At 37.3% G+C, this 16227-nt stretch overlaps 6 protein-coding genes across 6 annotated transcripts; 3 read left to right on the top strand and 3 right to left on the bottom strand.

Moving 5' to 3' along the window:
* Positions 1–48: 48 nt before the first annotated feature.
* DFA_07406 (uncharacterized protein) lies at positions 49–316 on the top strand (the record flags this gene model as incomplete). Its single annotated transcript, XM_004367209.1, has 2 exons — positions 49–109; positions 255–316. 2 exons carry the CDS (start codon positions 49–51, stop codon positions 314–316), a joined length of 123 nt encoding a protein of 40 aa, XP_004367266.1.
* A 265-nt stretch (positions 317–581) lies between these two features.
* Positions 582–2079, bottom strand: DFA_07405 (uncharacterized protein; the record flags this gene model as incomplete). The annotated part of the gene is made up of 4 exons (XM_004367208.1): positions 582–678; positions 766–1206; positions 1313–1746; positions 1819–2079. 4 exons carry the CDS (start codon positions 2077–2079, stop codon positions 582–584), a joined length of 1233 nt encoding a protein of 410 aa, XP_004367265.1.
* A 294-nt stretch (positions 2080–2373) lies between these two features.
* DFA_07404 (uncharacterized protein) lies at positions 2374–4102 on the top strand (the record flags this gene model as incomplete). Its single annotated transcript, XM_004367207.1, has 3 exons — positions 2374–2467; positions 3194–3514; positions 3594–4102. 3 exons carry the CDS (start codon positions 2374–2376, stop codon positions 4100–4102), a joined length of 924 nt encoding a protein of 307 aa, XP_004367264.1.
* A 70-nt stretch (positions 4103–4172) lies between these two features.
* DFA_07403 (uncharacterized protein) lies at positions 4173–4535 on the bottom strand (the record flags this gene model as incomplete). Its single annotated transcript, XM_004367206.1, has 3 exons — positions 4173–4219; positions 4315–4440; positions 4529–4535. The coding sequence occupies 3 exons, from the start codon at positions 4533–4535 to the stop codon at positions 4173–4175; spliced, it is 180 nt and encodes a 59-aa protein (XP_004367263.1).
* Positions 4536–5066: 531 nt separating this feature from the next.
* DFA_07402 (uncharacterized protein) lies at positions 5067–6742 on the bottom strand (the record flags this gene model as incomplete). Its single annotated transcript, XM_004367205.1, has 3 exons — positions 5067–5535; positions 5615–6341; positions 6442–6742. 3 exons carry the CDS (start codon positions 6740–6742, stop codon positions 5067–5069), a joined length of 1497 nt encoding a protein of 498 aa, XP_004367262.1.
* A 1556-nt stretch (positions 6743–8298) lies between these two features.
* DFA_07401 (uncharacterized protein) lies at positions 8299–16150 on the top strand (the record flags this gene model as incomplete). Its single annotated transcript, XM_004367204.1, has 6 exons — positions 8299–8516; positions 8638–9455; positions 9520–10353; positions 10375–14430; positions 14473–14570; positions 14609–16150. 6 exons carry the CDS (start codon positions 8299–8301, stop codon positions 16148–16150), a joined length of 7566 nt encoding a protein of 2521 aa, XP_004367261.1.
* Between the last annotated feature and the right edge of the window lie 77 nt (positions 16151–16227).

Raw genomic sequence — 16227 nt, 5'->3', positions numbered from 1 at the left:
ACTCTTTTGTACTACTACTACTAATACTACTATAATACTATAATTAGAATGGAATATGCATTAGTATACAAGCCACTCAACAAACAAACAACAACAACAATAACTATAAGTAAGTACTTTTAGATTCTTTATCCTCTGTCACGCTGACTAACTACTAACTATTAAATATTAAATATAGGATTAATAATTCTTTACATATCCTTTAAACAAATAATAAAGTATTTAGTAATAGAATGAAGAATAATAATAATCAGCAGCTGCATTAGATAAAAATAACAATGACGAAAGTTCGAGAACACGACGACAAAAATATTAATTAAATTTTAATATTAATATTCCCAAGTAAGATACGGAATCAATGCGTTGCGGAGTGTTAAAATCTCTATATGGCAGTCAGCTAGCTAGTCAATAACAACATACAACAAAAGTATCATCAGTAGTAGAACGAAGTGATGTTGCTTATTTATTTAGAATATTACAATAATCAGACCAACCATCACCCTCTTCTTCCTTTTATTCATCAACCATCTTGCTCTTCCCTTTGGATAGTAGTTTAGTTTATTAAAACTAGGTTATATATATTACAAGATTGGTCTAAATGCACGATACCTATATATTGAACAAGCAGACATGTCGAGGTTGATTAGTCCTGAGCTTCCCCATCCTTGGCCCCATGAACTAGAGTAGAGTAAACATTTTTGTTAGTATTGGTACGTAATTAAACGAGTATATATTTATTTATTTATCGTACATGTGATTACTTACTTTTTAACAATCCAATAGTTTTGAACTAAATCATAACCAATGATAGTGACAGCATGATTTGGGTTATTAGCCACTGGACATGAATAGACACCTGTACTGTATCTCATGAATCCACTGTCAGTGTAGATGGACACATAGATTGGACCGTTTTGGAGTTCAGCTATAAAGGCATCTTTGTTGGCTGGAATGTTTTTGTATCCTGACCACTTGAATGTAGGACCTACAAGTGCTGTTGGACATTCAAGAGTCAATGCCTTGTAGGTGTATGCATCCTCATACATCACACCTGTGGACAATAGAGTTTTAAATGCCTCTACTGCATTACCTCCATTACATCCATTGGCTGCACAATTGATAAAGTGTTGTTCAGACAAATCAATATCATATTGTTCGGCTGTTTTCCCATTCTTTATTAGATATTGTGATTCTAATGTTGCAGCTCTAAAAGGAAAAGAAAGGTGAAAGAATGGAATGGGTTAGTCTTGAAGAAGATTAGATAGATAGATACAATTATCTATCTATCTTTGTATCTACGTTGAAGACATACGAACTAAAACTCCAACATCCACCACATTGTCCTTGGTTCTTGATACTTGTAACTGCACCTTTCCATCTCCAATCAAGTGTTGTTGGAAACGTTGTATTTTGGACAGCAGAAGATGTTGCAACATTGGTAGATATACTTGGTGCTGGTGTTGTTGGTGGTGATGATGATATTGGCGTGACTGTTGGAGTTGGTTTAGTTGTAGTGATAATATTTGGTTTTGGTGTGTATGGTTTAACACCTACGAAACCACCGATTGGATTATAAGCACATACCATCCAAACCTTGTCACCTGAACAAACAGCCTTTCCACACCCAATCGCAGTACTCGCATTCCATGTCAATGTTGGATACATTTCACAACGAGATCCATTAATACAACCTGCAGTCTTCCAATCATACAATGATGCTGCTGTTGTAAATATTCTATCCAATAACTAGATCATAAAATATGGTTAGTTAAATAGATATATAAATAATAGTTAATAACAATAACAACTACTACATACATTAAAAGGATTGAAATTGGAGTTTATTATTCTAAAAGAAGTATAACCCCAATTCGAATATTTGGGATCAGGAAAACTATTCAATTGACAAGTAGATACAAATGATTGCATTTTAGATGCCATGTGGACATCCCATTTAATCGAATTTAAAGGAGATATTGGTGGTGGTCCATACAATATACCTGCATTGTGTCTAAACTTGTTATGAACACTAACAATATCATTGATTTGTTGTTCTGTTAATTGTCCTTGAACAATCATTCCAAAACACAACAATAAAAATGGTACAAAAGAAATTATATTATTTAATTTCATAATTTTACAAAAAAGGTATATATAAATTTCTATAATTACTATACAATAATACAAACAAAAACTAATGATACAGAATGATAAATATTATTTATTTTTTTTCTATTGAATTCAATTTGGAAATGACCTATTTATTTAAAATCCAAAGGGAAGGTTTGGTTGGTACATTGTAACTGTAGTTGGTAAATTTAGATGATTGATGAGGAAACAATGGATAGATTAGTAGTAGTAGTATAAAGGAGGATGGATGTTAAAAATCATCAAAAATCAAAAAGTTGGTATAGCCATCATCATCATCATCATCATCATCATCAATATATGATCAATGTCGACTATAGTAAAAGTGCTAACAACAGCTACTGCTGCTGTTCTCACCATCGTTCTAATCAGACTATTGGTTTCATATTCAAATAATCTCAAAGGTTTTGTATGCTTTTTTTAAAACCGTCAAAACATTATTTGATCAATCTTTCAATTGACGTAGCGAGATAGAGAGAGAGTAAAAGATAAAAATAACAACACCAAATCTGTGTCAATAGGATCGATTTGAAATTCGTCGGCAGTTTAGTATTATATTATATAATATATATCTACCCATCATCACTCCGACTTCCCAAGATCACCCTATGTAACGGATATTTTTTTCCTTTCAATCAATCCCCACCCATATTCCCACACACAACACTGGTAATGATGTTCAGAAATACCACTGCACCCCCATTTAAAGAATCTACCTTTTATGACAATGTCTAAAAACAACATCTTTTATTTTTGGATAGATAGACAGGTGCAGTCTACCCATCACATCCATCCATCACATCCATTTATTTTAAAAGAATATCCAACAACAACTAAAACAAAAACAATCAACTGACGAATGCCAAGGCAATGAATGAACATCCAATCTTTTTTGATCAGCAGTGCACGTGTAGAGAGTCTTGCAGTTGGAGAAAGAAAAGGTATTTAATGATATTTATTTATTTGTATTATTTATTTATATTTATTTATTTTTTTGTCAAAAAAATAATGAAAAAATTATTAACAATATTATTTTCGTTAATAGTTATTTTAAACTTTGTAAATGGACAATCATATCCAAATGAAGATGTTTTATGGCAACTATTTATGTCATGGATGAAAGGGTACGACAAATATTATGAAAATAACGAGTTGCAACAAAGATATAATCATTTTAAATCCAATTGTCAAGAGATTTATAAATTCAATGGAGGCTTTATACATCCCATACCAGTGGTCGACATTGAATACCCTCAAGATAATGAACCATCCAGCAGCAGCAGCAGCAGTCCAATCGACCGATCAATTCTATCCATCAATGATGTTCAACCTATTATTACATTTCAACAATCTTTAACTCCAATTCGTATGTAAATCAAAATATATATAAATATAAATATAAATATATTTTAAATTGATTAATTAATCAATATCTATTCTTTTAGAATCATTAAATTCATTTTCAGATTTACCTTTTGAAGAATTTTTAACTCTTTATACTGGAGCTGAAGGGATTGAACCACCTGCTAGTGAAAGTACACCATCGACTGCTGCTGGTGTATCTATATCGGTAGCAGCCATTGTTGGTATTGCAGTTGGTTCATTTTTGGCCGTTGCAGCTATAGTTGCTAGTATTGCAACGATTGTTATTTTAAACAAAAAGAGTAAACTCCAAGAGGCCAAGAAAAAGCAACAACAAGAAAAAGAAATCAAGGAGATGACTCTTTATGGTCAACATTTAAATAATAACATAGTATCTCCACCAACCACCATACCAACTACAATCGTTGTCCCAACTACTACCACTAGAACTAGTGTCACTATCATCAATCCATATGTTCCAACCAATGGTATCGATGTAATGTATTATAAACCAAAATCTTCTCATCGTTCCATAACATCACGTAGTGTTCCATTTGATTTGACTGCCTATTCATCACATTCCAATTTTTAACTACCTACTATAAATGTTAGATTGTATTGTATTTTTAATCTATTTACAAAGGTGTGAATAAACATGTTTATCATTCCAACAAGTTTATTAAATGTGTTAATAATAATATAAAGTGATCTATATAAAAAAGAATTAATATATATAGATTTGAAATTTCAATTCATCTCATAGTGAGTGGGTTGGTATGATTGGTTGGTTGGTTAGTTATCTACCAAATCCAGGGTAACCATAATAGGCACTCTTGGATCCACTAATTTCTGATGAGTTGTTGCTGCTATTGCCGCCAGTACTAGTACTGGCATGGCTTCCTTTTCTACCAAATCTAAATGCTTTAATTCCTATTATTATGATATGGTACATGTAAATGAGAAAATAAGTATAATTGTAAATCAATATCATGAGAATGTGGTTATCATCCATACATACCAAACATATTGATCTGTTTTAGTATTTGTTAGTTAGTGTTGTGTTTTTTTTATACAAATGAATAAATGATACAAAGAAATAAAAAGAAGAAAGAAATAAATATATATAAGGATTGGTGAGGGACGCAAAGAAAATGATTCTAAAACTATGAAAGCGCGGTAAGAAAGAGTGGTGCATGGTTATCGGAAATGGGGATCAACTAGCTGCCAACTACCCAACCAACCCCGATCAACCTCTAAAAATGGGGTCAGAATCCCTGAGTTCTTCAACTACACTTTTTTTCGGTGGCATTGATTCCGAAGCTTCTCAAATAATGTGCTCCCCTATTGAACTCAATGGGTGCCCCCCTCCCACTCTTTTTGAATACCATCCATTTTGATTTTTTAAAAAGATCTTTGTGAAGATCATTGGGATATCACCATGTACACCTTGATATTTAAGAAGATTGTTGCATGAATACGAATCGTTGTCAGAAGAGACATGATGATGTATTAAATGTGATTGATATTTGTTGATAATTGTTGATTTTAAAAATTTATTATTTTCTCTTTCTCTTGTCGATAGAGAATGCACGATTACCTAATTTCATAATCTTTTTGTTCATTTGTTTTCTGGTTGGTTTCTTGTTCTTGTTATAGGATTGGTTGTTGCCAATTGGGTTATTTTCTTGATCATCGTCATCTGATAATTCGATTTCATCGTCATCGAAATCTTCCAAATCTTGTTGCATTTTACGTTTCTTTTCATCCTTTTCAACAACCTCTTCTTCAATCATATCCTCCAAATCTTCTTCACCGATTTCTTGATCTTCATCCTCGTCACCCTCTTCTAATTCTTCCTCTAATTCTTCTTCTCCTTCTTCTTCATCATCTTCACCAAATTGTTCGAATTCATCATCATCCAAAATATTGTCAGCGTCTGCTTCCAAATCCTTTAATTTCTTGCTTGCCTCTTCACATTTTTGACGTAATAAATGTAATGCCTTTCTATTATGATCTTCAATACTCCTACAAATTAATTAATAAACAAAATATAAGTATATATTAGAATCTATTTCCTTTTTTGTTTTCTTTTTTTTGTACATACTTTGAAGCAGCAACCTTAAAGAATAACTTTGCCAAAACATCAAATTCAACTGGGAAGATTTGAGGGATTTTATCGCCATTGTCGTCAATGTATTCGATTTCGTCCAACATCCATGGATCGGTTTCGCCAAATGGAGAGTAGGTGGTGAGGAGACGTTGGAAGACACGCTCTCTGATACGCTTGATGGCACGGTCGTCTGGTGAACGGGCGATGAAATTGATGAATGGAAGGAGGAGACGGTTGAGATGGGCCGGTTCGATTTGGCCGTTGGTGACATGGTACAACTCGACCAAATAGATATCAGACATGTGCAATACAAGACCGTTGGTAAGATCATCACGTACTGGATTCAATACAGTTGTCTTTAATGCCTCTACAAGTAATCCAATCACCTTTTCCAATAATAAACGTTGTTCTTTTTGTTCTTCTGTTTCTTCTTTTTCTTCTTCTTCTTGTTCCTCTTCTCCTTCTTTTTCTTCTTCTTCAACACCTTCAATAGTTCTAATATTCTTTAAAATTTGGAATGCACGTTTAGTTACTTTACGAACCAACGAGAGGTACTTGTCGAGACGGAAATAATCGATTCTAGACCAATTCTCATCGACGGTTATATAAAAGGTTCTAATCAACTCAATGTTGAATGCAGGGTTCTTGTTGAGTAATAATAAATCGGCAACTTCTTCATTTACTTGATCTTGAACAACTGGTCCATCAGTAGCCCATACCACTAAACATAGATAGATAAATTAATAGATAATAAATTAAATGACTTGTTATTAATAACTATCTATCTACTATCTACTAACTATTCATTAATGTTTACATACACATGAATAAACCTTTCCATAATTTTAACATATCTATTTCAGAGAGAGCAAGGTCATTCTTTAGAATACCCTTGACTTCACGAAGACCACGCATTCTTCTGACATGATCATCTTCAACCAAACGAGTACATATTCTCTTTATTAATCCGTCACGTCTTTCTTTGGGTGTTCTTGTGTCAATCTCTCCCTTTTTGTTTAACTTTTGACCTGGTTTGAGTAATGCTTTCTTTTGCTCGAGACTGAGTTCCTCCTCTTGCTCCTCAATCTCTTCTTCGTATTCTATTTGTTTGTTTTGTTTCATTTTCTCTATTATTATTATTATATAACAATTGAAATAAATAAATAGATAGATAGATATAATATAACAATACAACAGATACAAACAATATTGTCCTCGTCTTTTTCGTCTTTTTTTGTCAAAATTAATTCAAAAAAAAAATAAAATTAATTTTTTGTGTGTTGTTGAAAAAGGCACACAGAGATAACATCCATGTAATATTGGCTAGTTAACTCATCATCGAGTACAACTGAAGATTTTATAATATGTTTCATAGATTAATAGATCAACCATTTGAATCATCACATGTGCCCCTCTCACATTTGTTTACTAGATACTACTATTCATACACACTTATATAATCCTTAAATTATGTATCTTGTTGTTCACCTCTACACATACGACAAACAACGACAACCCAACTAGTGATTAGCGGTAGACTATAGTGTTTGTTTTCATCGTAATGATGATCAAACAGAGAACTATGCACGTGTGCATTGCTCAATCTCACCAAACGACACTTTTTTTTTCCCAAGATCGCAAAGGCAAGATAAAATAAATCAGGAGAGGAAGGAACTGGGCCATTGTTTCTTCCTGGCTTCCATCTATTTGCAGCTTGATTTATTGGGTAAATGAAACCAGCTCGATAACTCTCCTCCTGATTTTGATCACGCACGAGGATGAGTTGAGAAGAATGTCATAATTATCGATAGTCTTTGAATGGAATATTATATTGTATGTTAATAATAATATATATATATATTTATATATATCCCTCTCTCTCTCTTTCAAACAACAACAACAACAACAACATTATAATATGGATCTCGATTAACCAACATATTTATTTTATCTGGCCTTCTTCAATACCCAGACACCCCCCTTTTACAATGGAAATCGAACGGTTGGATGGATGGAAATCAGATTTCTCCGTCGGAGTTATATATTTAGCCCAGATACCAGCCAGTAGCCAAACAAAACTGACCCTTCGAGGAAACCAAACAGGTGGGTCATAGGTTCCGATCCCACCCACTTCCCCCCTTCAACACCAACAGCTGTGTTTTTTTAAGAGGCGATCAAGATCGGCCAACAAAAAGGCAAAATTCCATTTAAATGTTTTTTGCACCCCCAAGGTGCGATTCGCGGAACAAGCCCCCTTTCGATGATCGAGCATATCATTCTTTGATATCATTCCCGAATGGTATGGCTGATGGCTTGAGTTTGGCAGAGTTTATCTCTTATCACCAATCGCCCATCATTCTCTGTATTTGCAGTTGATTTGAGACTCGCATGGTGTGATCTTGTGTTTCACAACAATTCTTGTTTTGGTGGTTCAACTTCCCAACACAACAATCGATTTAATTTATTTATTTATTTAAACACCTCGTTTCGTTTTCTTCTTCTATATCATCCAACAAAAAACAACAATTGTATTATTATTATTTATTTCAAGATTGATTGAAAAAAAAAAAAGTAAGATATATATATTACATTGTCAAAAAGATATATATTGTATTTATTTATGAATTATAAATTTATTTCTTTATTTCTATTTATAGATTCATTTATTTAAAAACAAAATGAAATTAAATACAGGTTCATCAACAACCTTTTTGGTACAGATGTTGGCAGTATTTATTTTATTGTTAGCATGCCAAGATAGTTTTGTTTTGGCACAAGCAAAAAAGAATCCAAACAATGGACATTGGTATTCATTCTTTAGTGGTTCATATTCCACTTGGACTCTTGCTATGACTGCTATTAATGGTCAACCAGCACAAGAAACAACCAAAATGCCGTATGTTCATTTAATCACACTAAACTAAATTAAATAATTATTATTATTATTATTATTATTAACCAAAAGTTCCCTTTATTTTTTTCTATTTTCTATTTTCTATTTTCTATTTTTTATTTAGACAATTAGCAACAATTAATTCAAAAGAAGAATGGGATTGGATTGTTGCCAATCTTGTAATCAATACAAACTTTTTTATCTCTGGTATAAAGGACGGTAGTGATGGTATTAACTTTAACAGTGGCCGTGAATCATCTACTCAATACTATGCAACTGGTAGTGGCCAAAGTATATCCTTTACCAACTGGGGTGTCAATTCACCATCGTTGGTTACGACCGATGTGTACACCTTGGTTGCCGGCGCAACTAGACTATGGCAAAACACTGCCTACATCTCTGGGACAAATACATTCTTGATCGAGTGGGTACCCCAATCCGAGGTCTATGTCAGACCAGCCATCACAAATGGAGAGACCTTTAACTTGGCCCCACCGCTTGGAACCTTCTTTACTGGTAGCACCATGACCTACAAGTTTATCGATTCCTCTTCGGCTGCCGAGATCTTTACTTGCAGTGGTGTACGTATGTCCGCTGTAACCTGTGCCATCCCAGCAGGTACCGGTGCCATCACCTATGACATTATCCAAACCGATGGAACCAACACCAACACCATCAAGTACTGGAGATACCAAATGCCACAAATTGATATGGTGTACCCCGGCGCTTCAGGCACTGTCATCACTCTGTCTGGTAAAAACTTTGGTACTGGAAGTGACGCCAGTCTACTCAATATCAAGGTTGCCGGTGCCGTTTGTACCAGTCCATCCATCATTGTTCCACATATCGCTGCTGTTTGTACTGTCGCAAGTGACTTTACCATCCCTGCTTCCATCTCTCTTGGAACTGTTCCACCACTTATTAGTACAATGCAAACTGTTTGTAAGTAAAAATGTAAATAATAATAATAATTAATTATTAACATATTCAAACTTTTTCTTTTTAGATGATAAAAATAGTTTAACAGCATTTAGAGTTTCAACAACTCATTCGGCAACTCAACAAGTTAATTCAGCAACAACAACAAGATGGTTAAATTCATATCCAGTTGAAGGAGTTACATTGAGATACCTACCAATCTTTACTAATTTGGCCAGTTACAATAACTTTAGAGCCGTTGTACCTAGTACCTCTGTATCGACCATGTGGATCGCTTTAAAGTCTTCTTCTGCCACTCAAGTTGCCATTGACAATCAGGGTGGACCAAACAACGGTGCTCAAGTATTTGTTTCCACTGGTACCACTTGCAGTGCCATGATCTATTGTCCAGGTACCTTCCCAGCCTTTACTGCAATGAACCAATACTTTTACTTTGCCACTGTAAACAGTGCCTATTTCAGAGAGACATCCACCACTGCCCGTTCCGTCGTCGGTTCCTATGGTGTCTTGCCAACCATCTCTGATACCACCGTTCGTTATGTCAATACTACTGGTGGTACTGTGACTCAGGTCGTTGCCACGACCGTCGGTTTCATTTACACTCAGGTCAGTGCCACCATCGATGGTGTAGCCATTACCGCCACCAAGTCTAGAGTTCCATTGGCCGTGTATCCAGTCATCCCCGCTGGCACTGGTGTCAACAAAAAGATGAAATATATCTTTGAAGGATCCATTCAATTGAATGGTGGTGATGTATCTTACAACAGACCATTCCTTGATTTTATCACTCCCTCTGTCATCCCAACTGCCGGTGGTCGTGTAACTATGAATGGTTTCAACTTTGGTACTAATACTGCCTTGGTCTCTGTTACTGTTGGTGGCACAGACTGTGGAATCGTCAGTATAAACCACTATCAAATAGTGTGTGATGCTCCTGCTGGATCTGGTACCAACAAGATTGTTCGTGTCACTGTCGACTCGCAACTCCAACCAAATACCTTTACCGTCAATTATGCCGCTCCCATCGTCACGACCACTTCCAACACCTTGAACAGTCTCACCGTGACAGGTGTCAATTTCGGTACCGTACCAAGTGTTGTCGCTGTCAAACTACCCAACATTGCCGGCATTACCGCAACCTCAGTCACTGAAACAAGTATCATCGTGACAATGCCCAATGTTGGAGTACTCAATGGAAACATACAAGTGACAGTCAGCGGCCAAACATCCACAGCCATCCCATACCAATTGGTTCCACAAATTGTTTCGCAAACAGTGAAACCCCCAACCACTGGTGGTATGACCACTGTCAAGGGTCTCTATTTGAACCAACTCAACTCTGCCGGTCAACCAACCGTAACCAATTTAATTGTAAACGGTGTCACAACACCAGTCAACGCTTACAGCGTTGATTCTACCAACACCTACATGAGCTTTATGTTGCCAGCCGGCACAGGAGGCAGTATTCTTTGTGTCTTCTTTATTGACAGTCGTTCAACCAGCTTCACGGTGGCCTACCAAAGTCCAACTATCACCTCGATCACTCAAAATGGTCAGTCATTCACTGTTGTCGGTACTGGTTTCGGTACTGATCCAACCAGAATAGAGTTGTATGCTCCAGCATACGGCGGAGTATCTGGTGCAGTCATGACAGTTGCTCAAACCGAATTTACTATAAATGTGCCAGCCGTTGCTCAAAATGGAGGGTTCTTTGTCTCTATCGACTCTGTCTTTTCGAATCCTTACAATGGTTTGACACTCACTCCCATCCTTTACTCGGCCGACCGTCCACTTGCAGCTGGAGGAGCACTCAAGATCTGGGGTTACTATCTCCAAGGTTCATCGCCATCACCAACCATCACGGTCAATGGTCTCAATTGTCCACTCACTGCTATGGGTACTGATGCACCCAATGCCACCTTGACGTGTGCAGCTCCTGTTGGCGTTGGTGCTATCACTATTGTCGTTACCCTTGCAGGCAAGTCTGCTGTCATTACCTCTTCCTATGCCTCCCCAATCATCACCGGTGTGACCACCACTAATACATCGATTAGTTTGGTCGGTAAAAACTTTGGTAATGCATTGGCCTATATCCTCATCCCAGGTCTTCCATTCCCAGGTACCTTTATCACCATCCCCAAGGTTCCAGCCAATGATCAGAGTGTCATCTTTGATTTGAAAGAACTTCCATTGAACGGTCCTGTCACTTTGAGTGTTAGTGGTCAAGTGTCTAATCCATACAAAGCCGTATACCGTCCCAACGTACTTTCCATGACCGAAGTACCAACCGTCGGAGGTTCGAGTATTACAATCATGGGTACTGCTCTGAATACCATTGACTCTACTGGAGCCGCTCTCACTACATCGGTCACTATCGAGGGTGTTGATTGTCCCATTACCGACACCTACTACAGCACTACCAATACATTCTACGTGTGTACAGCTCCAGCTGGAACTGGGTACAAAATGGCCACCGTCTTTGTAGACGGTCAAACTGCTCAATTCGACTACAAGTATCAGTCTCCCATCGTCACCTCGATCGAACAATCGAGTGATGGAGATTGCTTCTACATTCGTGGAAGTAACTTTGGTCCATCTTCCTCTCTTGCCTCAGTATCTTTGGCTGGGGTTACCTATAGTGCTCTTGCAACCAATGATACCACCATTACCATCACACAAGATGCAGCCACTAAAAATGGAGCTGTCTTTGTGACTGTCGATACATTGGTCTCTAATACCATCTATCTCTCATTGACTCCATCCATCGTGTCTGTCACCTCTGCCAGCACTCAAGGAGGATCTGTTACTATCACTGGAAATTTTGTCCAAGGTGTACGTTCAAACGGTACATCTGCCACCACACAAATCTCTATTGGCGGTAACCCAGCAGCCTTTGTCAACTCATTTTACAATGGTACCACTGTATCCTATATGGTTGTCACTGCACCCATCGGTGTTGGAAAGGACCTACCTATCAATGTAACCATTGACAATATCTCATCGGCAACTGTCAACTTGTTTGCCTATAGCCCACCAACCGTCTCATCCTATTATCAAGGTGCTGATAACTGTGTAACTGTATCTGGTAACAATTTTGGTCCAGATATTGAATCGATTTCATTCTTGGTCAATGGTCAATCTGAACCAGCCGTTGCTCTTGTCACTCCACATATCAAGGCATCGTTCCTTGCCGTGCCATCACTCAAGAATGGTATTGTCAGTATTGTTGCAGGTGGTCAAGAAGCTATCCAAAGTATTCCACTCTTAATGACACCAGTTATTGCTTCCTACATTGGTCTCTCCCTCACCGGTGGTAGTATTACTATCCTCGGACAATACCTCAACAATGTAGATTATCTCGGTGCTGCTCTCGACGTTGGTGTGACTATTGGCAACTTGCCATGTACCAATCCAACTACAACCGGTACTACACTAACATGTCTTGCTCCAGGTGGTCTTGGTGGTAATGTAGACATTGTCGTCACGATCGCAACCAAGTCGGCTACCTCTGCTGCAACATTCCCAGCACCCGTCATCAACACAATGTCACCAACTCAAAACTTGGCTGATAATAGTATTACACTCGTCGGTTCAAACTTTGGACAAGATTTTAATCAAATTTATATCAATATGCCAGGTTCTCAAACTGCACTATCTCCAAACCAATTTACCAATGGCGATACTCTTATTGTCAAGATTCCAAGTAATGCCAAATCTGGAGATGTCTCGATCACTGTCTTTGGTCTTGTTTCCAATTCAATGCCTTTGGTTATTAGCCCTGTCATCACTACTGTTGCTGATCTCCAGTCTTTCCCAACCAGTGTTATCATGTCTGGACAGTTCTTCCTTACCACTCGTGCCAACGGTACCGACACTGACGTCGTCCTCACTTATGACTCTCAAATCATTTCATCTGACAAATATAATGTTGGATCCAACATGGTGATTGTTGAAATGCCAGGAGGTACTGGTACCAACCACTCTTTTGTTTTGACTATTGACGGTCAATCCTCTACCTTTTACGTTGATTATCCAGTTCCAGAGTTGTATGCTGCCGAACAAGATATCTCTTCCACCTTCCACTTTACTCGTTCTTTAGAGTTGACTGGAGCATCTTTTGGTTTTGTCAAATCTGATGTTCAAGTCATTCTCAAGAATCAACCATCCGTCGTCATTCCAATTGATACAATGAACAATGAAACTATCTTTGCCACACTTCCATCGTTTGCTCTCAACGATATTGCCCTCGTCAACGTGTCTGGTCAGCTCTCTAATCAAACCATTTTCGAATTTGGTCCAATCCTCAGATCGATTACCTCTGCCGATGCAGAAGGTGGTGAGATCAAGATTGGTGGTCACTATTTAAATACTGTCAATGCAACTGGATCAGCCATCACTATTACAGTCATGTTCCCAGGTAACACCCCATGTACCAATGTCGTAAAGATTGCCGATGACCTCGATATGAGTTATATCACGTGTATGGCTCCTCCAGGTACCGGTATCACCAATAACGTAAAGGTTACAGTCGGTGATATGTCTGATAACATCAACTTTGCCTATGGTGCACCTGTCATCTCATCGGTTATTGTCACTGATTCCAATACCGTTTCAATTATTGGAAAGAATTTTGGTACTGTGCAATCGGGTGTTTCAGTCTATGTTGGTGCCAACACTCAGACATTCACCTTTGTCAACAGTACATTCCTCACATTCAATGCTGATGAACAAAATAAGAATGGACCAATCACTGTCAAGCTTATTGATGGTCGTATTTCAAATCCAGTCGAAATGCATTTGACACCTCTCATTACATCAGTCACCAAGCCAATCAAAACAACAGGTGACCTATTGACTATTGTTGGTTCATTTTTGAATCCAACTAGATTGGATGGATCATCAACCAATGTCACAGTAGTCATTGTCGATTTAAATCAACAATGTACCAATGCTGTCGCTACTGGTTCATCTATTACTTGTATTTCACCTCAAGGTTCTGGTGTCAATCATAATGTTAGAGTTTATATTGACCAAAAGGCATCACCATCAACAGTCCAATTCTCATATATTGCACCTTTAATCAGCAGTGTTGTTCAACAAGGTAGTAGTGATGATCTCGTAATCACAGGTACCAATCTTGGAATTGATTTTGCAAGGTTACAATCAACAATCAAATCATTGCAACAACATTGGTAAACCCAGCAACTTTGTTTGCTAAATTGACAGGTCCATCAAAGAATGGAGATATTATAGTCAATGTTGACGGTCAAGATAGTAATACTCAACCACTCAGCATCAAGGCATCTGTCACCTCTATCACATCCACCTCACCATATGGAGGTGTTGTTGAATTAGTTGGTAAATACCTTTGGACTACAAGATTGGTTTCAACTCCAACAACCATCTCTATTCAAATTGGAGGAGTAGAATGTACATCACCAGTTGCCAATGGAAGTGATGGAACCAAGTTGAAATGTACTCTTGGTGATGCAAGTCAATTTGAATCTGATATTGAATTATCAATTGATTCTGTCGGTGCCAATGCAATTGCCACCTACACTAGCAATCCACCAGTTCTCACATCGATTTCATCTTCATACTACCTCGTCTCAAGTGTCGTCACCATCGTTGGTAATGAATTCTATTCACCATCTTCAGTTACCATTGGAGGTAGTCAATGTGGTGGTGTTGTAGTTGTCGATGCACAACATATTACTTGTACATTTGATAGTAAAGTCGGTAACAATGCAACTTCAACTTTGGATGTCACTATTGAATCTGGTAATTCAGATGAAATTACCTTTGCCGGAGTATTCAAATACACATTGTTACAATGTTTGAACTCATGTTCATCACATGGAACCTGTGTCAGCTCTGGTCAATGTCAATGCAACAATGGATACAGTGGAGCTGATTGTTCAATCACATACAGTCAATCATTGGTGTCGGGTGACTCTGGATCAGTGTCAGGAGGTAAATTCACAATGTTTAACAACTCTATGGAATTCCTACTTTCACACATTCAAGAAGTTCGTCAAGACAATACTATCGTTCAAACTATTCCACTCACCAAATGGGACGTATATGATGAGTACGGTAATACAACCGTTTACAACTCAACATCAACCACTCACAACATTGAACTCTATGTCACCAAACATTCAACAGCATCTGTTCAATCATTCCTAGGTGATGATCTTGTCATCCCATCCAACTCTATCAAACATTTTATGACTATTGATCGTTTTACATTTGAATCGATCAACTCATCACTTCGTATCATCTATCAATTCAAATCACCATCACAAATTGAATACAACTGCGACAATGAAACCACCAAATATCAATACGATACATCATCATCAACAACAACCATCAAATCATATACTATCGACACACCAGTCGGTACAATGATGGCATCATTCAGCAACCGTGCCAATATTGATGACACCAACGCAATTGTAACATCCATTCAAGCAATCACATCAGTCGATTCAACAACACAATCAACAGCAGGCGTCCAATACATTGCCATCCAAGTTCCATCGTTTGGAGATTTTGTTGAAATCGATCCAATATTCTCAGCCACTTCAAAGACTGCCCCATCAACCGATGCATGTGTTATTTCATCTTCATCCATCACCACACCAATCTTACTTCTATCCATTGTCGTTTCGATTATCTCACTTGTTTTTTAATGCATTTAAATACAATAAATAAAAATAATTAATAATTAATTAATATGTACTGGTATTCGCGGCGCCGTTATACTTTA

The sequence above is a fragment of the Cavenderia fasciculata genome (assembly GCF_000203815.1).
Source record: "Cavenderia fasciculata unplaced genomic scaffold Scf_ET2XIPL01CNAVH-3, whole genome shotgun sequence".
Classification (NCBI taxonomy): Eukaryota; Evosea; class Eumycetozoa; order Acytosteliales; family Cavenderiaceae; genus Cavenderia; species Cavenderia fasciculata.
Note: the sequence above shows the minus strand (reverse complement) of the source record. Positions and strands in the feature narration are given on the sequence as shown.